Source organism: Mobula birostris, chromosome 23 (assembly GCF_030028105.1).
Source record: "Mobula birostris isolate sMobBir1 chromosome 23, sMobBir1.hap1, whole genome shotgun sequence".
In the NCBI taxonomy this organism is placed as follows: Eukaryota; Metazoa; Chordata; class Chondrichthyes; order Myliobatiformes; family Myliobatidae; genus Mobula; species Mobula birostris.
The window spans coordinates 26,860,674-26,885,026 of NC_092392.1; the positions used below are offsets into that span (position 1 = coordinate 26,860,674).

At 42.8% G+C, this 24,353-nt stretch overlaps 1 protein-coding gene across 2 annotated transcripts in view; it reads right to left on the bottom strand.

Moving 5' to 3' along the window:
* Nucleotides 1-9,627: 9,627 nt before the first annotated feature.
* Nucleotides 9,628-24,353, bottom strand: part of LOC140186712 (semaphorin-3E-like) — a 374,748-nt gene continuing 360,022 nt past the window's right edge. For both annotated transcript variants that reach the window (XM_072241202.1, XM_072241201.1), the window contains 7 exons: nucleotides 23,847-24,078; nucleotides 21,729-21,820; nucleotides 21,594-21,635; nucleotides 20,895-21,061; nucleotides 17,277-17,341; nucleotides 16,198-16,337; nucleotides 9,628-13,006 (listed from right to left, as the gene is read on the bottom strand). In XM_072241202.1, the coding sequence (XP_072097303.1) occupies nucleotides 12,548-13,006; nucleotides 16,198-16,337; nucleotides 17,277-17,341; nucleotides 20,895-21,061; nucleotides 21,594-21,635; nucleotides 21,729-21,820; nucleotides 23,847-24,078 (1,197 nt within the window). In that variant the 3' untranslated portion in view covers nucleotides 9,628-12,547. The remainder of the gene's footprint in view (nucleotides 13,007-16,197; nucleotides 16,338-17,276; nucleotides 17,342-20,894; nucleotides 21,062-21,593; nucleotides 21,636-21,728; nucleotides 21,821-23,846; nucleotides 24,079-24,353) is intronic.

A 24,353-nucleotide genomic window follows, 5' to 3' on the forward strand; every position in this document is an offset into this window, starting at 1 on the left:
ATCTGCAGTGATTCGTACATTTCGCTTCTCTCAACGGCAGTATTCACTTTTGTGGATTTATCATTAAGTCCTGTGTCCTTTCTGCTGAACGTGTTCCCGATTATTTAGCGTTTTTGTTAGCAGTTCTAGATATGCGTGTACCAGCTAACTCATGTAGTCTTGTTTAGACAATGATCTCTGCCAAACAAGTTATTTCTGTGCGCCTTTCCTCAGCGGGCGGAACAAATTCTTGTTTGCTCAAACTTTACAAGAACTATGTTCAACTTTTTTCTCAGTTACTTTGCGCGTTACAAATATACCGCACGTTTGGAATTGATTGCTGTGCAGGAATTGACAACTCAAGCATCGCAAACGAATGAATATGGACAGTATCCTTGAAATTCATCAGCGGATTGTGCCCGAATCAAAGATAAAACATCCCAGCTATTCTCGGTAATCCATCAAAATATGATCCATTAATTCTTGACAGTATCTATTAGAGTGACCGGCACAATCGAAAAGCATTGCTAACACAACAGTACGGCATTAAAGCAACACTTGCTTTAGTTTTGGTGTTGCTTGGTTTTCCAGCATCTGCAGATTTTCTCTTGTTTGTGATCGGAGTACAGCATTAAGTAGGTGCTTCGGCCCACAGTGTTCTGAGATACTACTGTCAAAGTAAGACAGATTTGGAACAGGGTAAATTATTAAATGTGTTTTATATTGTCACGTGTACACTGAAAAACTGTTTTCAGGTGCAATCCATACAGCACGTTGAGGTAGAGGAAGTGCGGTACAGGTGGACACTAAGCTACAAGGCCGCACCAAGATAGACTATGAGGTCAAGAGTCTATCTTATTTAATCAGGGGACTGTATCATAGGATAGCAGGATAGAAGCTGTCCTTGAGCGTGGTGGGAAATGCTTTCAGGCCCAATTTTCTGGTATCTTCTGTCCAATTTTGGGAGTTGGGAGAAAGAAGAGAGAATGTTTGGGTGGGGTGGGATCTTTGATTGTGTTGGGTACTTTATCAAGCCAGGATCCAGAGAAGAGAGGCTGATTTATGTGATGCACTGAGCTGTATCCACAACTCTGCAGAGCAGTTGCTGTACCAAGCCATGATACATATAAGACCCAATTGATCGCCCTTGCTTTGGAGGATGATAATTTATTTTCTGGGTTTCATTAAAGGGAAATGTACAGAATATTTTGTCAGCAGGGTGACCGGTGGGACAGTTAACACTAAGCTGATTTTGTTTGTTTTCCAACTAAAGTTGATGAATGAGCTACAAAGATTAAGTTTCACACATGTTTTCTGTAACTGGCTGTGTAAATTAATACCCATATCCATTCCAGGCTGCTATTCACATAATAGAATTATTTCTGTTGATTATGTTCAAGCCAGCAGGTGCTCGCAAATATAACCCTATGTGATAATGCGATTTGTTGGCAAGGTGATTGAAGCTGTAATTACTGCCAAATAATGAGACATATGAAATTTATCTAACACTTTATAAAGTTAATTTCTGGAACAATTGAATTGAGCACCATGCCTACAATATTACGTAATGTGTCCCATATATGGGACAGAGAGGCAACTAGAGAGAAAACAATGGAACATGTTGCAGGAGGGTGTTCATGGAGACATCTTGGTTATCCAGAGATAAAATCATGTTTGTCACAATGAGCTGTACAGATTCTGCAGAGCAATGTTTTATCAGTGGAATACATTTAGACCTATTTTACATTTAGTGGGTAAAATTATTCCTCTTCCTTCCACTTTGTTAAAAATAGCCTGCGTGTCTATTAACAACAAAGTATTCTCCACAAATATTGAAGTAAAAAATGTACAGTAAGTATGAAATATTGTGTAGTTGGTTAAGGGAAGAATGTAATTTCCCAATATCTGGGAGAAGAGAATATTCCAGCCAGTGTGTTTATCACCAACGTGTTGGACCAAATGCTTGGACCAAAAGTTTGAAGACCTGGCCAAGAATGACAGGGCCCTTTATGATTGGGAGATGAAGAACTATCTTCCTCAAAAGAGGGACAAGAAGAAGAAGAAGGATCCAAATGCTCCTTATTTCAAATTTCCATATTTCCAGACTTCCAATTTCAACAACATTTTGGGCTAAAATACTAAAGAAGAATATTGTGAGTATGCATATTCCAAATCTAAATCTCATTTTTGTGAAATTCACAGTAGTTGTGTTTTTATTGTTGACTGTTTGTAAATGGAAGTGATTGACAGAGGATGCATCTGAACTTGGACCCATATGTCCCATTCAGTCTCAAGATCACACAGGATTTGTATTTCCAAGATAATATTGACTGTTTCTAGACCCATGTTTCTAAACCCCAGTGTGTCCTGGTCACTCCTTGGCCCATGCTCTCAAAAGCTGTTGAGGGCCTGAAGTATAGGGAGAGTTGGGGAGGCTTATTGAGGTGCTCGAAGGCATTTCCAGCTTTGAATCCATTTGACCAAGTTTTCATGGGTTTAATCTTCTGGATCACCTTATCATGTGGGATCTTACAGAAGATAGAACAGTACAACACAGGAACAGACCCTTCACCCCACAATGTTGTACCAACTCAATTCAATTAGCAATCAAATGGCCAACTAAACTAATCCCTTCTGCCGACCCAATATCCATATCCTTCCATTTTCCTCACATTGATGTGCCTATCTAAACATCTTTTAAAAGTCCTTAATGTATCTGCCTCTACCACCATCCCAGGCAGTGCATTCCAGGCACTCAGAAGCCTCTGTGTAAAAAAAAAACAACTTGCTCCTTACATCTCCTTTGAAATTACCCCCCCTCACCTTAATTTCATGCCTTCTGGTATTGCAGAGCTCAAGCCTGGGGAAAATAATATTGTCCGTCTACTCTATCTATGTCCTCTGGTATTGGAGAGTTCAAGCCTGGGGAAAATAATACTGTCTGTCTATGTGTGCCTCTCATAATCTTATAAACCTCTATCAGATCTTCCCTTAGTCTCTGCTGCTCCAGAGAAAACAACTCACTCGTTATAACACATGCCCTCTAATATAGGCAGTAACCTAGAACCTTGCCGAAAGCCTCAGTCAAATTCACGTAGACAACAATCACTGCCTTAGGCTCAATCATCTTCATCACCTGTTTAAAAAAAAACTCAATCAAGTTCATGAGACATGACCTCCCCTGCACAAAGCCATGCTGACTTTCTCTAAGTTTGTGCTTTTCAAAATAGGAGCAGATCCTTTCCCCACGAATTCTGGTTCTTACTTAGAGCGCAACCTTCGTCTTTGTTAAAATTCTTTTCCTCTAGTTCTAGAAAAAAAATAAACGTTCCTACAGAATGGCTACAAGGTGAAGGAAATCAACTGACAGAAAATCCAGGAAACCTAACAACATGGAGGAACCCGTCGCTACCACCTGTCTTCCCTATATTTCCACGGTTTCTGGAAGGATCACCAGGACCCTGAAGAATTATTGAATTAATACCATCCACAAACCTGTAAGAAAGCTCAAGTCAGAACTTATGTGGGTGAATAGATAACCTGGGACTCAAGTCGGCTGGCATTTACACGATTCCCTGTGAATGCGGAGCGGCGTATGTCGGCTGGACAGAACGCACGGTGGAAACCCACATCAAAGAGCACAGGAGGTGTATCCATTTGGGTTACTGTTTGGTAGCAGAACGTTGCATTCGCAATGGCCATAGGATTGACTTTGACGGCACAAAACCACTGTGCTGCACCAATGGCTTTTGGGACCACCTGGTAAAGGGAGCCATTGAAATGAAACTAGAGGAAAAGAATTTTAACAAAGATGAAGGTGTCGCTCTAAGTAAGAACTAGAATTGGATTGTTAACAAGGTGGGAGAGCAGAAACCTGATTGGATGAGGACTGACCAATCAGGAGGGATGGACTGCAGGGGTATAAATACCTCCAGACTAGACATGCCCACGTATCATCCCTGATAAAGATGGCAGAGTTTGTCATCGAAATGTTGGTTATAATCGATACCTGTATCCAGCTGGAAGTCCGAGAAGAGTTTATTTGTCATCTATGCCGGGAAAGCATTAGATCCTTTTTTACAGGGTATGAGTTTAATTTGTTGCAGTCTTTTTTTCACACTAAGCAGAAAGGAAATAAAATTTTTGTCACATACTGTTCAGTGATGATGTAATATCAAAGAAATACCAAAAGATTCTTATTTATCTTCATTTCTGCAGATTAATTTTACAATTTCATTTTATTTCCTTCATTGTATTCTTTGAATACTCTGCACGCATATCAAATCATCTTCCACTGAACTGGCTACAGCCAAGATGAGGAGGATCCTAAGCAGGGATACCTGGCCATACCTGGCCAGGTGCTGAGGGACTGTGAGGCTCAGCTAATAGAGGTCTTAATGGATATCTTTTATATCTCTCTGAAACAGCTCACTGTCCCAGCAGGCTTCAAGGCAACCACCATCATTCCAGTGCCCAAGAGAGCAATGGTAACTGGCCTCAATGATCACTGACCAGTAGGACTGACCTCAACAATTGTGAAGTGCTTTGAGCGCCTGGTAATGGATTGTATAACATCAGACCTTCCAGCTACATTGGATCCTTTCCAGTTTGCCCACTGCTCAAACCGGTCTACTAATGTTGCCATAGCCTCAGCCCTCCACTCCGTCCTGTCCCATCAGGAAAATGATGCCTCATATGCCCTTCTCTGTAACTGGATCTTGGACTTCTTGACCGAAAGACCCAGTCAGTCCGAGTTGGCAGGAACACCTCAAGCTTCATCACGCTGAGCACTGGTGCCCCCCTCCCCCAGGTCTGTGTTCTCAACCTGCTGTTGTTCATGCTGCTGACTCACGTCTGCACTGTCAGATCCAGCTCAAGTCACATCATCAAGTTCACTGATGATACTACAGTGGTCAGCCTCATCAGCAACAAGGATGAGTTGGCATACAGAGAGGAGGTAGAGAGGCTTGTCAAATGGTGCGAGAACAACAACCTGAGTCTTAACATGGACAAGACAAAAGAGATGATTGTGAACTTCAGGAAGGCACAGCTCAACCTCTTTTCCATTGCACATCAATGGCTCCACCCTGGAGAGAAGAACACAAAGTTCCTTGCTGTGCGTATAATGGACGATCTAACCTGGACCCACAACACTTCTTCACAAGTCAAGCAGGCACAGCAGTATCTACACTTTCTGAGGAGACTGAGACATTCAGGGGTCTCTACCCAATTCCAATAACTTCCTACAGGAGGACCATCGAGAGTATCTTGTCTGTGTTACACCTCACGTGATTGTGGGGTATGGAAGCTGCATGACATTGGACTGGAAGACGCTGCAGAGGACAGGAAAATCCGCCGATAGGATTATTGGAGTCTCCCTCTCCCCTATTTGTGACATTGACTGAGAGTGTTTGAGACGAAGGGAGCAAAGCATTGTTGAGGATCCCTACCACCCATCACAGTCTCTTTGACCCACTACCATCAAGGAGGTATAGAAGCAACAGGACTAGGACTGCCAGACTGGGTAACAACTTCTTCCCTCAAGCTGTGAGACTAGTGAATACCCTGACACCACTGAGGTCTAATTATTAGGACAGCAAACTGCTTACTATTTACCTGTGCAGTGCAGTGTATGCATTTTGACTAATGTTTTAGTAACTTATGGTAATATTCTGGTTTATGTGCTGTGTGTGATATATGTTTTGATGCTGCACTGTGGTCTGGAAGAACGTTGTTTCGTTTGGTTGTAGCTTCAGTGCCTATAAAAAGTGTTCACGTCCCCTTGGAAACTTTTATGTTTCAACTTTGAATCTCAGTGGATTTAGTTTGGCTTTTTTGACACTAATCAACAGAAAAAGACTCTTTTGTGTCAAAGGGAAACTTCTCTACAAAGTGATCTAAGTTATTTACGAATATAAAACACAATTGGTTTTAGAAGTTACATAATTAGTTAAATGGAGATCTGTTTTTGGAGACCTATGTGCAGGCAAGGTGTTTCAACTGACTGTAGTAAAAATACACCTGTATCTGGAAGGTCCAACTACTGGTGAGTCAGTAACCTGGCAAAAAATGCACCACAAAGGCAAAAGAACACTCCAAGCAACTCTGCAAAAAGGTTATTGAAAAGCACAAATCAGGAGACGGATACAAGAAAATTTCCCAAGTACAGTTAAGTCAATCATCAAGGAATGGAAAGAATATGGCCAGCTGTAAATCTGCCTAGAGCGGGCCGTCCTCAAAAACTGAGTGATCGTGCAAGAAGGAAGACCACCAAAAGACCCATGACAGCTCTGGAGGAGTTACAAGCTTCAGTGGCCGAGATGGGAGAAACTGCACAGACAACAACTGTTGTCTGGGTGCTTCACCAATCACAGCTCTATGCGAAGATGATAAATAGAAAGTCACTGTTGAAAAAACTCATGTGAAATCTCCGCTAGAGTTTCCCAGAAGGCATGTGGGAGACGCTGAAGTCATCTGGAAGAAAATTCTATGGTCTGATGAAACCAAAATTGAGTATTTTGGCCATCAGACTAAATGGTATATTTAGCGTAAGCCAAACACTGCACATCATCAAAAACACATCATCCTTACCGTGAAGCATGGTGGTGGCTGCATCATGCTGTGGGGATGCTTCACTGCAGCAGGCCCTGGAAGGCTTGTGAAGGTAGAGGGTAAAATGAATGCAGCAAAATACAGGGGAAATCCTGGATGAAAACCTGATGCAGTCTGCAAGAGAACTGAGACTTGGGAGAAGATTTGTTTTCCAGCAAGACAATGACCTCAAGCATAAAGTCAAAGCTACACAGGAATGGTTTAAAAACAACAAAGTTAATGTCCTGGAGAGGCCAGGTCAGAGTCCAAATCTCAATCCAATTGAGAAATTGTGGCTGGACTGGAAAAGGGCTGTTCACTCACGAACCCCATGCAATTTGAAAGCCTGAGCAGTTTTGTAAAGAAGAATGGGGAAAGGATTGCAGTGACCAGATGTGCAAAGCTGATAGAGGCCTATCCACACAGACTCAAGGCTGTTATTGCTGCCAAAGGTGCATCTACTGAATACTGACTTGAAAGGGGTGCGTAATTATGCAATCAATTTTTGTGTTCAATAATTGCAATAATTTTAGACCAATTTGTAGAAATTTGTTTTCACTTTGACATGAAAGAGTGCTTTCTATTGATCAGTGTTAAAAAAAACCAAGTTCACTGTGATTGAATGTTGTAAAACAATAAAACATGAAAACTTCCAAGGGGAGACAATACTTATCATAGGACTGTATGTACAGGCCTCAAGAAGCCAAGTTTTCAGGAGAGGTTGGGCAGGCTAGGACTTTATTCCTCAGCATGTAGCAGGCTCAGGGGTACATTTATAGTGTTGTATGGAATTATGAGGGACTTAGATAGGGTGAATGCACTCAATCTTTTTCCTGGGGTTGGAGAATCAAAAACTAGAGGTTTTGGGTGAGAGGGGGAAGATTTAAAAGAGCAACAATGGTGGGTATATGGAATGAACTATCAGGTGATGCAGGTGCAACAGCAACATGTAAGGAATATTTGGATAAATTGGGCAGACAGCCATAGCTGGGCCCTGCAGTCTCATTGGCCTGGAAGGGCCTTCTGTACCTCTTAATAAGAATCAAGAAAATGAAATATTACCAAATCCCTTTTGGAAATCCAGACATGAAACTGGCAAATGTGGTGTTTATTTATTTAGAGATACTGCACAGTAGCAGGTCCTTCTGGCCCAATGAGCTCTTGCCATCCAATTACACCCGTGTGACCCTAACCCTACTAACATGTACACTTTTGGATTGTGGGAGAAACCAGAGCACCCACAGGAAACCCACGTGGTCGCGGGGAGCACGTACAAGCTCCTTAAGGATAACAGCGGGCATTGAACCCTGGTTGCAGGTGCCCTAATGGAGTTACAATAACCTCGGTGCTTCTGTGGCAAAGTAAAAGTTACTGCGAAGGATACTCATGCAGATAAACAACAAATCAAATGGACGTGAATATCTTCAGTTCCTTGGTCTGCCACAGTGAAGTTGTCATTCTCAGGGGAGTGAAGGGGTGTGTTTGAGTGCAGATCCGGGTGCTTTATGATGCAGGTTAGCGGACTCCGGAACTCCTCCATGGGGCTCACCAGTCAGGTCTCTGGCTTTGTTTGGGAAAAGATGTAGGACCAGTGTCTGGAAACTGGATGCACACTCTGCGTTCCCTCATTGCTATGTAATCCGAGGTCAGTGGGACCTGGAGAAAGGCGTTAACAACACACACAAAATGCTGGAGGAACTCAGCAGGTCAGGCTGCATTTATGGAAACAAATAAACAGTCGATGTTTCGGGCTGAGACCCTTCATCAGGACACACAGCCTCTGCAGGTTTTACTGTGTTCTGGAAAGAGGCATTTACAATCATTTTGAGGTGAAATGCTGCCAATTCTGAAATTGGATTGGGATGCTCAGTCACTTTCTGTTTCTACATAGAGTGTTTCCCTTTGTCAAACACAGATCTAATTACACCAGCCACCATGTGGGTCACCAACCTGAAAACCTTTTTCATCGGTGATGTCATGTTCCTGCATCAGCTTACCTGAGCCTTCTCAGGTAGTCCAGCAGAGTGGTTGGTTTATATTACAGTGGCACTTAAAGGCATAGTCCTCGGCAAGGAAGCTCCGGAACTCTGCTGATTGTTCACACAGCTGGCAGTATTCAACCATGGCAGAAAGATCACGGGGTCTGATTCTCACGAGTCTCTTTAGCCCTGTGTGTGAAAGAGAGTGTGTGTGTGTGTGAGAATGTGTTTGTGAATGTGTGTGTGTGTGTGTGTGTGTGTGTGTGTGTTTGTAAATGCATGTGTTTGTGTCTGTGTGTGTGTGAATGTGTGTGTGTGTGCGTTCGTGAATGTGTGTGTGCGTTTGTGAATGTGTGTGTACGTTTGTGAATGTGTGTGTGTGTTTGTGAATGCATGTATGTGTTTGTGTCTGTGTGTTTGTGAATGTGTATGTGTGTGCGTTTGTGAATGTGTGTGTGTGTTTGTGAATGCATGTGTGTGTGTGTGTATGTGTTTGTGTGTACTTGTACCTCCGCATCCTTTCCTCTGCTCACATCCACACCCCGTCTTGTGTTGTCCACAGGCTTGGAAATATCTCATTTAATCTCTTCATCTAAATTAATAGGGTGTTAGGTCCGCAACATCTTAATCACGGCTTCTAACTTCAAGTCCAAATCAGTGTCACTGTTTGGAAGAAGGTAGTGGTGTTGTGGAGAACCCTGTTGGGGGTAGCCCCCTCCTCCCCCACTGTTCACTATATCTTCCTTCAACCGTTAACCGGCCAGTTGTGTGTGAATTACTTGGGTTTGGATGTAGAGAGAATAATTTGTGGATGACCCCACCAAACTTGAAATAGTCAGTGATTAAATTATAGGTTTAAATGTTGTTGACTCATTGCTGTCCAATGCTCTTCAGATGTCCTACCACAAAAGTAAAGGACAAATTTGGAGTTGTAGTGCCTGTGATCCACAGCTGAGACTGGGGCAGTTTACTCTCTTGGGAAATGAGTACACTTCAGCTGGACACAAAGGAATTAATTTTAAAAAAGCAAATGTTAAGATTTTAATCAAAGCAAGAAAACAAATCCAATAGTGTTGGTATTGGTAACATCTCTAAACAGCTTGCTGTGTGTTGTGTTGTGTGGAAAACTCTGTCACAGGTACAATAAACGAATACACCAAAAACTAACATAATGGTCATTTATTTTTCACAATATGCAGGTATCTATGCTGATCCAAGGGAAATCACTGAGAGGCTATCAGCTGGCACTGACAGAGGGAAACCGGTAGATGTGAAATATTTGGATTTTCAAAATATACTTGACAAGGTGTGACATAAACAGTTAAATGGCAAGATAAAGGCTGATGAGTTTGGAACTAATGTATCAATAGGCAGAGCACTAATGAACTGTCAGGAAGCAGAGAGCAGCGATAAAGAAACCATTTTCACTGGTGAGCTGTGATGATCTGTGAGAAGCGGGCAAATATACTGCATCAAAATATTCAGGCGACACAAAAGTAGCAGACAGGAAAGTGACATGGACCGTTTACAGGGAGTTATTGCTAGGTTAAATGAGAGGGAAGTATAATGTGTGGAAAGAAGAATGATAAAGCAAACTAGAAAGAAATATGCTGGTTGTCACTGATTAAATTATTGACTCTGAGCTAACTTTCAAATCACATATCAACCATATCACAAAGACGGCATTCTTTCACTTAAGGAACATTGCAAGAGTTCGATTTCTTATAACATCTCAAGATGCAGAAACATTGATACATGTTTTTGTTTTTAGCTGATCAGACTACTGAAGTGCAATCTTTTCAGGACTGCCTAAGAAAGAGATAAATCAGCTGCAGCTTGTTCAAAATGCAGCAGCAAGAATCTGAACTAAAAAAACAGAAAATCTGAGCACATTTCCTCGGATTTGGTGTTGTTACACTGGCTGCCTGTGTCCTTTAGGATCAATTTTTAAATACTCTTAATTGTATATAAGGCTCTGAATAATCTAGTTCTTCCATACATTTTGGAATGACTATCCCCTTACATCCCTAATTGTAATCTTAGATCCACAAATACTGGTTTGCTTAGTGTTCCTAGAGCCAAGTATGTAAGAACTGGTGATGTGGCCTTTTGCTCTCATGAACCAATAATCTGGAATACTCTACCGCCTGCGATACACCAGGCTAGTACTGCGGAACATTTCAAAACACTTCTTAAAAGCCTATTTTTAAAATTTGGCATAATTATAAGATTATTTAATGTCTGTTGATGTTGATTACGTTTATATAATTTGATATATTTGAATATATTTTATTCTATATAGTGTTTGTCTTTACTTGTTTTTTAATTTTGTCTCATATTTTAAGATTATATTAATTTATCTTTACAACCCATGTAAAGAACTTTGAATCCGTGCCTTAATGTATGAAAGGTGCTATAAAAATAAAGCTGTTATTATTTATATTTTCTCAACTCAAGCTGGTTTTATCCCGCAGTACAGGCATAGCTAAGCACTCTCATTTTTCAATTGCTAGGAATCTTTGGACTGTTCTAGTGATGTTTAGTATTGAGGCTTTCTGAAGATTTACATAGGTATTGCTGTGTAGGCCTAATTCTTTAATACTATTGTGTAGTGTCTTTGGGATGATATCAGTTGAGAATATTACTACCAGGACAATGTATACCCAGTTCATGTTCCGTAGTGTTTCAATTTCCTCTTTTAATTCAGAATATTTCTGGTGTTTTTCATTTATTGATTTCTGTAAGTTATGTGTATTTGGAATCGCTTAAATCTATTCAGTATCTATGATACCAACAAGCTGTAAACCAGGTGCAGACAATATGGTGTCAGAGTGAGGGAGCACCCATTTCAAACTGAGATGAGAAGAACCTCAAAAAGAAGTGGAAAAGAGAACTTGATCTATCATGTCATTATTGAACTACGGAGCAGGGTTGAGGGCTGAGTGGTGTTTGGCTTCTGTTTCTGATGGGCAGATGTGGCTCATCTGACAACTGTAGCTGTCTGGTAAAGTAACCAGCAGGTTAGTCCTTGCTCCTTAACCTTCTGATATGACTGTAACTGGATCTACTGACACATTTGAAGTAATGCACTAGGTTTATTCACTAATGTTGAAGGGGCCCTCCTTCGCGGGAATGGGTTGGGAAAATATTCCTCTATTGCTGAGGAAAATGAAAGAGCTGAACCTGTACAAGATGTGGCGAGTTACCCCAGTTAAGGGATTACAGTGAATTTAAGTAAGTAGGGAAACAGGTAGGGTGAACGTGCACAGTCTTTCCCCAGGGTTGGGGAATCAGGAACTAGAGGGCATGGGTTTAAGGTAAGAGGAAAGAGACTTAATAGGAACCTGAGGGGCAACTTTTTAACCCAGAAGGAGGTCCATATGTGGAATGAGCTGCCAGAGGAAGTGGGGTTGAGGCAGGTACTGTACATTAACAATTTTTAAAAGACACTTGGACAGACACATGGAACAGAAGGGTTTGGAGGGATATGGGCAAATGGTACTAGTGTAGATGGGAATCGTGTTTGGCTTGGACTAGTTGAGCCAAAGGGCCTGTTTCCTTTATGACACTAAGTAAAACATTTGCCAGCTTGTTGCAAAGATTGGTGAATGGTTTTACAAAGTAATTCAGCATCAACATGTATGATTGAAATATGGGTGAATCAACAGCGATGATGTGAAAAAGATAGCGATACAAGCTAATGGAATGGATGGAGGCACTCCGCAAAACTTTCTACTGCAGCGGTGTTGTGTTTCACAAAGGCTGTCAGGCTGTAAAGAGCACATTTCAATGTAGAGCACAGTGATAGCCCCAGCAGTGACATACACCAACATATTGCTGCAGGTGCATCTTTGAGTTCAGCAGTCCATGTGTCTAAAACCAGAATCTGCAATGCTCTATGTAAACAAGAAACACATCCCATAAAACGTTTCTTTGATCCTTTTGCTAACATTTAACAAACTCTGTGTGTGCAGTAATCTGATTTTTATCTGCAATCCTCATGTGTCTTTAACGTGCCGTGGTGCGCGCCGATGCTCTGACTGGGTTCCGCGTTTAACCTTCCCCTCCAGCACATTGCTGAATTTCCATTTGTGCCCCACAGGTCTATTTTTCTTTCTGCTCTTCCCACTGCACCACATTTTCTGACAGTATTCCTCCACCTGCTGGAAATGACTGTAGCCAACCAGCTGAAGGAACTCTTTGTACCAGGGTCTCACCCCATGGTGAGCGCCAGGCTGGAGCACACAGGGAAATCTGCGGCGTGGTTCCTCTCCGTCGCCCTTGTGAAATATTCCATCAATTTGTTCCCCTTGCAGGACGTCCAGTTTGATTTTGGTCACGGTCTGAATGAATCCATGTTCCCTTGACTTACAGAGGTAAGTTCCAGCGTCCCTTTGGTGGAGATTGAGAAGCAACAGTCCCAGGTCGGTTTTAATCACCCGGTTGTCTGTTTTGACCTAAGAGAACATTCGAGTAAGTGCATCTCTTCATTGGTGTTCTGACTAACCCTACTGCATCCAGAAACAATGTTTAAGCTGATGAAGGGAAGGGGAGCAAAAGACAGAATGACCAGTGAGAAACAGGAACAATTAACTGCACTAGACCTCAGGAGTGGGGAAAAGTCAAGTTAATGACATTAGTGTCAAACATGAGTTAATCTGCCGATAAATCAAAACACAGAATTGAAAGTTTATGAAAAGGAGTTGGGGTAATACATGAACAAGGAATGGGCTGGTGATGTGATCACTCAGTCACATTTACACAAAGCAAACCTTACAGATTAATTTAGGAAAGGTAATATGGAATATAGAACAGAGTACAGCGCCGGACAGGCCATTCGACTCACAATGTTGTGCTGGTCTTGACGCCAGTTTATACTAAATGCCCTGCTCTTGTGTATCATTGATATCTCTCCAATCCCTTCACATTCAGGTGTCTGTCTATAACACCACTACCCTGCCTGCTCTCACTCCTACCCTGGTAAGCTATTTCAGGCACTGACCACTCTTTGCATTAAAAAAAAAGTCCTTCACATGTTCTTTAAAGTTTCCCCTCATAACATCTATCTCGTCACCTCTTCTTCCTTTGCTCCAAAGAGAAAAGCTCTAGCTCACTCAACCTATCACTGTAAGATGTGCTCGCTAACCCTGTTAGCATCCTGGTAAACGTCCTATGCTTCTTCTCTAAAGCTTCCACACGTTTCCTATAATGAGGCAATCAGAACTGAGCAATATTCCAAGTGTAATCAAACCACAGTTTATGGAATTGCAATATTTCCTTGTGACTCTTGAACTTAATCCCATGACTAATGAAGGCCAGCACACCAAACACTCTTAACAACCCTATCAACTTGCATGGCAACTTTGAGAAATCTGTCGATGTGGAACCCAAGATCCCTCTGTTCCTCCACACTGCCATTTCTCTGCCCATTCTCCTAATCTGTCCAAGACTCTCTGTAGCCTCTCTACTTCCTCAAACCTACCTACCCCTCCACCAATCTTCGTATAGTCTGCAAAAAAGCCATCAATTCCATTATCCAAATCATTGACATATGACGTAAAAAGAATTGGTCCCAACACAGATCCCAGTGGAACACCACTAGTCACTGGCAGCCAACCAGAAAAGGCTCCCTTTATTCCCAGTCTTTGACTGCTGCTGCTTTATCCATGCTTGAATCTTTGCTCTAATACAATGGACTGGGAAAGCAGCCTCATGTGTGACACCATGGCAAAGCCCTGAAAATCCAAGTACACAATATCAACTGATTCTCCTTTGTCTATCCTGCTTGGTATTTCTTCAAAGAATTCAAACAGATTTGTCACTCAAGATGTTCCCTTGAGAAAACCATCTGACTACAGCCTATTTTTATCAATTTGACGTATTTTATCATTAGTCTCCAAGTACCCCTAGACCTCAACCTTAATAATCAACTCCAACGTCTTCCCAACCACCAAGGTCAGACTAACAGGCCTATGGTTTCCTTTCTTTCACCTTTCTCCCTTCTTGAAGAGTGGAGTGACATTTGCAATTTTCCAGTCTTCCAGAACCATCCCAGAATCCTGTGATTCTTGAAAGAACATAACTAATGCCTTCATGATCTCTTCAGCCACTTCTTTCAGGAACCTGGGATGTACACCTATCTGGTCCAGGTAACATATCTACCTTCAGACCTTTCAGTTTCCCAAGAACTTTCTCTCTAGTAATGGTAACTTCAACACTTCATGACCCCTGACACCAGGAACTTCCACCATACTGCTAGTGTCTTCCTCAGTGAAGACTGATGCAAAATACTTATTCAGTTTGTCCGCCATTTCATTGTCCCCTATTACTACCTCTCCAGCATCAATTTCCAGCAGTCTGATATCCACTCTCACCATTCTTTTACACTTTATGTTTCTGAAGAAACTTTTGGTATCTTCTTTAATATTATTGGCTAGCTTATTTTCATATTCCATCTTTACCTTCTTAATGACTTCTTTAGTTGCCTTGTGTTGGTGCTTAAAATTTCCCAAGCCTCTAACTTGCCACTAATTTTTGCTTTATTATATACCTTCTCTTTGGCTTTTATGTCAGCATGCATATGCATATATACATTTATATGTATAACTATTTTTGTGTGTAGTTAAATGACAAAACAGAACTTGACTTGACTGACTGCTAAGAATTCTGTGATTAATCCTGTATTCCTCCTTCAAATTGACCCTATAAGAGTGAACGCCAATAATGACCAGGAGGATTTTGCTACAGAGAAAGCGGAGAGAAGTGTTAGAAGAACACAAAGAGGACAAAGCCCCTGGTCCAGAGGTCCACCTGAGATCAGGAGCAGAAGTTGACCATCTCGTCCTTCATCCCTGGTTCAATTGTTCCTACGCTGTAATCCATTGCATCCACCCGGAGTGAGAGGACAAAGCCATGGCATTTCTCCGGGGCAGTGTGGCAGGGCGTTCAGAATGGAACTGGCACTGCCCTCCCAGGGTTTTGCTCAACGGAAGACAAGCTCTGTTGTGGCCGACTGCAGATTTATTTGGCTGCACTCAATGGACTCGGGCCTCAAGCTGTGGGGTCACTTGCTTTTCAGCCGCTGGGGAGAGGTGTCCGAGTTGTCGCGCCCTACCGGGGACGGTGTAGAGCAGTTGTGGTGACTGAAGATTACAAGTGGACTGAGGAGTCTGGGCTATATACATAGATATTATGTGGTTGTGTTGTTACTAACAATCTATATGTACTTCAATATGTGACTGGGCCTCAAAACCACAGTGTCACCTAGTGGGCATCAGGAGTCGGGGCAGGCATCGGGGTCAGTCGACAGATGATCTCGGTGGGCTGGGGGATGGGGTCTGGACTATATACATGTGTATCCAGCATCATTGTATTTTTGCTGATATCCTTTATGGGTTTGTTGACTTGTATGTGTGAGGACTGGGGTCAAGTCGTGGGGGTGGTGGGGGACTCTTTTATTCCGTGATTGTGATCTTGCATGCGACTGTTGGTGATGTGTTTTAGCACCTTGACCCCATAGCAATGCTGTCTCGTTTGGCTGTGTTCCTGAGTATTCATGTATGGTTGAACGACAATTAAACTTGAATTGAATTGAATTGAATGGCTCTGGCATTTTGTCCAGGTGGGCAGTGTGCACGAAGTTACTCACCTCCTCCTGGCCGGTGGTCGAGCGTCCTTCTATAAACCACAGCACCTTGGCTTGAGGAGATCGGGGAGTACACTCCAGCAATGTACTGTTCCCCTCAATCCCATACAACAGTCGTTCTTCTGGCTTAGACCATGCTTCATCTGACCATGGGAGGAAAGGCAAGAATGTAGTAAATATAGAATAAGTCACAATTTGTATAATTTCATCCTAGGTGCCTTGTTCAGCCTGCTTCTTTTTCCTCCTTTAAATGCACATGGCCAAACTTCAGCTCCGTGACTCTTATGGTGAAACCACTAAACCTGAAGAGTTGATCTTCCCCTGTGTCATTCACAAATTCAGGGTGACCTTTAGAGTTTACAAGAAGGTGACTATGTGTGCGTGTCAACACTATAGCTAATGTAGGAAGGCATTTGGCTGAACCACAAGGCAGGGGATAGGGAAGGATGAGTATGACTTTATTTACATAGAGGATGGTTGAAACTCGGAATGCTCTACAAGAAGGGACAATTGAGGCAGATTGTCTGGAACATTTGAGAGATATTGAGATAAGTCGTTAAAGAAAACTAGCAGATCTGTTAAATATGACCTTCCTTTCATAAACCCACTGCTGTTCTTTTCAAGATTCTTATATTCTTCACGATAGATTCCCTGTCATTGACATCAGACTCAGTGAGAGGGTAACGGGTGTGTGGAACAGTGAACTATGCAAGGATTATGTTAATCTTTCTATAGTGTGTCTCATGTGGCCAACAGCTTTGATGTCCTTTATACGGTCAGTACTGAGAACGGGTTGGTTTGAAAAATAAGAAAGAACGTCACATGTCTGAATAAAACAGAAGATACTAGGAATGATCAGACAGTCGAACAGTCTGTGGGGAGAGAGAAACACAAAGAGTCTTTCAGGTTAATGTCATGTTCCAGTGTCAAACATTTCACTCTACTGGAAGATCTGAAAACTACAAATCTGGCTGAACCTTAACTGAATGATATTTTAATAATTTTTATAAACCCTTCACAAACTTATTTTCTGATGCTAGAACCAGCTTCCTTGTTGATCGTAGAATACAACAGTCACGTACCATTCTGCAGGTCAAAGCATTGCTGTGTTACATTGCCATGCCGAATATCTTGTCGACGAAATCGCCTGAAGGAAGGAAATAGGAAAATTGTATTCCTCCAATAAAATCTACTCTACATCATCTCCCAAATGTCTTACAGGGATCTGTGCCAAGATGAGTAGATATAATTCTTACCAAATACACATTGCACAACATCATACTCTCATGAATGGGAGAGTCAACGTTACAATACCCATTCATTAAGTATGCCTTACTCACAATGAGCAGGCAACATACAGTCCAACATCAGTATTGATTTGGTATTGACTGGCAGCCTGCATAGTGTGAAATATGTAAACTGTAAGTTGGACTGGGAAATTTCTTGTGATGGGGTGCTAGCATATTGAAATAAAGAAAGTTACCCATCTGTGATTAATCAAGGAAGCTGCCTGTTCAGAGACTGAAAGAAGAGAGAGCAGAAATTGGTAAATAACGAGCTGAGAACATGAGAATATAATCAGGATCAGAATCCAGACTACAATCACTGACACACTGTATGTTGTGAAATTTGTTGTTTTGTGGCAGCAGTACTGTATAATACATTAAAAAGTTACGATAAGTTACAATAAGAAATATATAACAGTAAGTAGCGCAAAAAGAGAGGTATGGGTTCATGGTCTGTTTAGAAATCTGATGACAGAGGGGAGGAAGCTGTTCCTGAAACATTGAGGGGGATAAAAGAACAGAAATAATTAGCAAGTCAGGGTGGATTTGTTTCCCTTGGAGTTGAGGTGGCTGAGTGAGGTCCTAGTGGGGGGGTATGTAGATTCAGGAGGGGTGTGATAGGTTTGGAATGACACAGTGGGACAGCAGATAGAGCCATGGTCTCACAACCCCAGTGATCCTGACCTCTGGTGCTGTCTGTGTGGAGTTTGCATGTCGTCACTGCTGGGGCCTCCTTTGGGTTTCCTCCCTGCTCCAACAACAATGGGTTAGCTAGTTAATTCACTGCTGTAAATTATCCCCAGTGACAGGTGAGTCACAGGGGCTGATAGGAACATGGGAAGAAAATATCAGATTTGTGTCAGGTTACTGTGAATGGGTCTTTGTTAACCAATGTGGTCTTAATCATCTGCTGAAAATTACCCCTAGTGAGAGGTGAGTGGTGGGAGCTGATAAGAATGATGAGAATATATTGGATTTGTGTCGGGTCACAGTGAATGGTACTTTGAAGGCTGGTATGGTCTGCTTCCTTGCTGTTTCACTCTATGCCTCCATTGGTGGGTAGTAGAAAACATTGGCTGAAGTACACAGCATAGATTTAGGGTAAGGGGTAAGAGGATTAGAGGGGATCTCAAGAAGAAAAGAATTGTTATCCGGAGGTAGATGAAATTTGTAGCACACAGCTTGATAGGGTGGAGGAGAAAGGTACTCTCATCATTCTTTAATGCTGAAGTAGTACCTAGGTGAACACCTGAATCATCTGCACATGGTCATCCGTGGAACAACTGCTGGTGAATTGGACATGTAGCAGGTAGTGTCAAAGGCACCGTTTCCTTGCTGAATTACTCTACGGCCAAACCTGCAATCTTTTAATAGATTCTTTATTAAGTAATTCTGATTATCTATATTTCCCATTGTATCATGTTGACATAGAAATATTCAGACTGCGACAGTCCCTTGAGTTTACGGAATGGAATGATGTGTGAGCACATTGATGTACCAACACGACAGCAATCAGCTGATGAATAGGAACTGGGAAACTATTGAACAGGAAAACACGCAGAGCCCTGGGAAAGGGCAGAGTTACTGGAGAACTACCAGGGCTGGCAGAGGTAAGGAGATGTGCGGGGTGGGGGGTGCAGGTGGGCGTGAATAATCTCTTCTGGTGGTTCACGTTTTTGTAGGAATCAAGTTGGTGCTTATTATCAATTAAATTATGATGGATATCTGGAAACTTATACAAAAGAAAGGTTGCAGAGAGTTTTGAAGGACCATGAGGGAGTGATTGGGCAGATAACACTAGCTGGGGCTACCAAATTGAAGAAGCCAGTGTGAGGAGAGAATAGCTGAAGGAGAAGGTGAAATCCTTAATGCCATGGACTTCTGGTCTGACCTATGGATGAAAACATAAAAGATGGACAGCATTTAGATGGAATATGCCACAGGTTATTGGACTAACCATGTAGACACCACAGCCAAGAAAACTCACCGATGCCTCTACTTTCTCAGGAGGCAAGAGAAATTTGACATGTCCCCATCAACCTTATCAATTTATATCAATGCACCATAGAACACATCATATCTGATCTGATCTGTATGAACAGTATACAAGACAAGCTTTCCACAATATCTTTGTCCATGGGACAATAATTAACCAATTCCAATTCCTAGATTACTGGGGCCTTGACCATGACCTTTGAATCTTTGTTTGCCACAGGCATGGTGCCAGAGGACTGGTGGGTAGCTAATTTTGTTCCTTTGTTCAATAAGAGAAATGGAGATAATTCTGGTAATCATAGACCAATGGGTCTTGTGTCAGAGATAGAGAATCTTACGGATAGGGTTTATGATCAGTTGGAGAAGCACGTTTAGTAGGGCAATTCAGCATGCTTTGTGCAGGGCAGGTCAGGGCTGGATGACCTGTTTTTTGAGGAGGTGAGAAAGTTGATTGATGAAGGTAGATGTTGTATATACAGATCTTTCCATATCCTGCTCATTCAAATGCCTCTGAAATGTTGTAACTCTTCCTGCCTCCACCACCTCTTCTGGCAGCTCATTCCAGACACCATCTGCCCTGTTTGAAAGATGTACCCTTTGAATTCCTTTTAATTTTCCTCCCTCTCACCATAAACTTGTGCCTGGTAGTATTAGACAATCCGACAATGGGTAACAGACACTGACTATCTACCTTATTTGTCCCCTCCCCCTCACCCCAATAATCTTATGTAGGTCTATTATCTCTCAGTCTCATCACTCCAGAGAAAACAGAGCAAAACTGCAATGTTGACTGTACATTTCCCTCCTGCCTTTCCAATCTCTGCTGATAGCTCAAGACTTTCAGTCCAGGCAACATCCTTATGAAACACTTCCACAGCCTCTCACGTCATTCCTCTAGTCCGGTGACCAGACCAGCTCACAACATTCCAATGTTATGTACAACATAACATCGTTTAAAATAAAGACACTCAGTGGCTTAGCTGCTGAAGACAAACACGTCATGTGCCTTCCTCACCACACACTGTCTACCTGTGTTCCATCTTCAGGCATTTGTGGACTTGGAACTCCAGGTCTCTCTGTTGAGCAACACTTCTCGGGGCCCTGCTGTTCACTGTGTATGCCGTACCCTGGTTTAACTTTCTAAAATGCGTCACTAAACCCAGGTCCTTTATGTTCCCTAATGCTCTCTATTTAATTCCAATTACATCTGTAGAAGAGGAAGTGATAATTTAAAAAGCAACACTTCAAATTTGTGTCAAGGCAGGCGTAACAATATCCAGCAGAGCTGATACAGCACAAACACTGTCCGAGACTGACACCATGTCACACTGATCTGGCCCCAGGTATCCCTGCACAGCAGATTCAGGGTTTATCAGAGTTCACTCTGCAGTCAGCGCGTTAACAAACAAGGCGGATTACCTTTTAGTTGTTGCTGCAGACGGGTAGTACCTGGTACAGGACACTCCGTCCCAGGCACAGTAAGGGTCTCTGGCGAGGCAGCAGTCCATGCACGCAGAACCATACATGTCACACTGGTGAATCCTCACCTGAGCAACAGCTGATTTTGATGCAACATACAAGCTTTCCTAAATTAAAATGATAAATGAACGGTGATCAGGCTTGGTGAAGATATCATTTCTTTAAATATCTAAAGCTCAGAAGGTCAGTGCAGACTGTAGCTCCAGTTGTCTGCAATTATGCAGAATATTGATTAGAAAGCAATTCTGTGGGTTTGGGAGAAATCCGGTAATCTCACAGCATTGTAAACCATGAGGAGGGTTCACCGGGAACAGCTAGCTCCAATCTGCTGAGCAAGACATTAATTTGGCCTGGTTGGCCGTGGAATTCTTGGCTCAAACCTACGCTCTGGTTGTTAGACCCCAGCTCTGCACTCTGCGGAGTGGACGCTTTGCTGAGAAATCCCCCTCTGAGCAGCAGGGTGACTTTAGTGGACAAGTTCCAGCTGAGTGACGATGCGTGGCCAACTGAGAGTGCTTTGTGGGAAGACACCTGCGGTGAGAACTGCCACAGAATGCATCTTTTATCAAACGAGCAATTTCTTGTTGCCTAGTCTGACGCTTTACATTCTTTGCTTCTCCAACAGCTGCATAATCTTACCCGTTTAACAGAGATCTCCATGCTGATAATCGGAGTTGGCACCTGGAATTGAACAGATATCCTGGTTACTAGATGCCCTACTTTCCCTCCAATGCAGGATGTCCAACAGAGAAAGTGCAATCAGTATATTCTCACCTTAAATACATGCAGCTCCTCCAACACCACTTCCTCCATCATTTCAGCTTCCTTCTTGTAAATTACAATAACCTTCAACACCACCCCTGCATCTGTGGACGAGGAAAAAGCTTCAAATAAATTCAATTAAATATAAAAAAATTCTTATAAAAAATATCCAGCAAGCAGGGGCTGACTCCCTGCATCTTCTACAAGGGTCAAGTGCAGAGAGGCAATCAAGAAAAAGCAAAAAACAGCATAATTTCAATTAATGACTGGTTTCACTTGTTCAATTCCAACCACAGTGAAGTTAATTGACAATATCAATCTGCAATTTAGAGATATTGCCTCCATTGGGTATGACAAAAAGACTTTTGATTAATATGGGGAGAACTAGGAAATGTGATGCTACAGGTTTTTGTAGATCCAGGCGACTTCTTCCAGATTGTCTATGAAACAGCTTATTCTTCCTTTCTCCTGTCTTTCTTTTCCTTTCAAGGTGGCTGGGGTCCTGTTGGAGTCTGTGATCTACAACTACAGCTCAAACTACGGTTCTCTGCAAGCGGTGGGTTTTTAGCAGCGGCTGTGCGGCCTGGCATTTCGATATCTCCAGGAGTGTCCTGGAAGACATGCGCCTTTTGAGAGCTGCCCCATAGAGGTCCCAATTCCTCGCCAAGTTCAAATCAAGGCTAGACCAATATCTTAAATCAAACACGTTCAGTAATGTCGTCAAAAATTGGTCTAGCCTTGTTTTGTTCCATTTGCTTTTTTGGGTTTAGTAATTAGTTCTTTTTTTTGTTTTTATTTGGGGTTTTTCTTTGTATTTTTTTTTCTTTTTATTTCTTTTTTTTCTATGATTAATTATATCATGAGTTTGGAAGTCTATTATACCCTGTGTTATCTGAAATCTTTTCTGTATATGTTTACTAACAATAAGATTATTCCAATCTCTTTGTATCAACATTGTTATTTTGTTTATAACTTTGGAAAAATTTAATAAAAAGATTTAAAAAGAAAAGTTCCTGGCCAAGTTCACTGACTGAAGCATCATGGGAGACTGAAACATTGAGACAGCAGGCAGCATGCGCAGCTGTGTGAAGAAGGACCCCGTACCTGAGTGATCCCTCTCTCTCCCTCTCTGTCTTTCACGATGGAGGGTAAGAGCCTGTCAGTCTCTGAGTTGGGGGGCTCGGAGAAGTGACATGGAAGATTATAACATCGGAACGTGGAGCTGCTGGTTTCCGCTCTTGTTGTTGCAGGAGCTACCTTTCCTTTCCTCACTGGGGAGGGAGGGAGGGAGAGAGAGAGGGGGAGAGGGGGAGAGGGAGAGAGGGGAGGAGGGAGAGGGGGAGAGGGAGGGGGAGAGGGAGAGAGGGAGAGAGGGGGAGGAGGGAGAGGGAGAGAGGGGGAGGGGGAGAGGGAGAAGGAGAGGGAGAGGGGGGAGGGGGAGGGGGAGAGGAGAGAGGGGGAGAGGGGGAGAGGGAGAGAGGGGGAGGAGGGAGAGGGGGAGAGGGAGGGGGAGAGGGAGAGAGGGAGAGAGGGGGAGGAGGGAGAGGGAGAGAGGGGGAGGGGGAGAGGGAGAAGGAGAGGGAGAGGGGGGAGGGGGAGGGGGAGAGGAGAGAGGGGGAGGGGGAGAGGGAGAGAGAGAGAGAGAGAGAGAGAGAGAGAGAGGGAGAGAGAGAGAGAGAGAGAGAGAGAGACTGTCTGACATATCGGAGTGCTGGGACATGGACTGTAATTTTGATGGACTCCAGATCGAGGTCTCTTTGGGGGCATTTGCTATTGCTTGCACGGTTGGAGGGGGTGACACTTCTGCTGGTGCAAGTGGGGGGAGGGGGAAAGGTCAAGGCTTCTGTTGCTGCTTGTGTGTGGGAGGGGGAGGGGGGCTTTGAGATTCTGATGTCTTTATCATTCATTCTTCGGGGTTTCTTGTTCCCAGGATGTCTCTGTGCATACAATGCCAAACACAGTGAAGTAACATGTAAATTAATTGACAATATCAATCTGTGATTTGGAGATACTGCCTCCAGTGGGTATGGTAGAAAGACTTCTGAATTATAATTATTGAGGCTGAACGGGGAAAGGCTCTGAAGCGGACCACATAACTTCAACAGCACCGTCACCCAAGGTCCAGCTTACCTGTGCCAAGGAACAGGGCATCGTATTGGCCGTCTTCAGCACTGACACGATCCACAACTACTTGCTTTAGATTGTGTCGTCCATCTGTTCTCAAGAGCATGGGTCTGTTGTGTACGGGGTGGACATGTTGGTACATCATGGGATGACTGCGTACAAACCGAAGGACGTTGTCTGGGTAATCCTTAGTCGTATGGTATTTACTCCCAGGTGGTACGGTTATCTGGCTGGCACACTGCAGACAGCAATGCCACATGAGTCTTTATGTGAGTTAATAGTTATTCATCAAATTTATACACTGACATAACATTCCAGTTGTTTTCTTACAACAGTGCCCATGAAATCAACCAATCCAATCCTGTTTGCCATCAACTATGCTCAGTTAGATGTGCAATTAATAGTTTGTCTTCACTAACTCAAGCTTTCATTCAAAAATAAACTGTTTCAAAATGGAAGCAACACACACAAAATGCTGGTGAGCGCAGCAGGCCAGGCAGCATCTATAGGAAG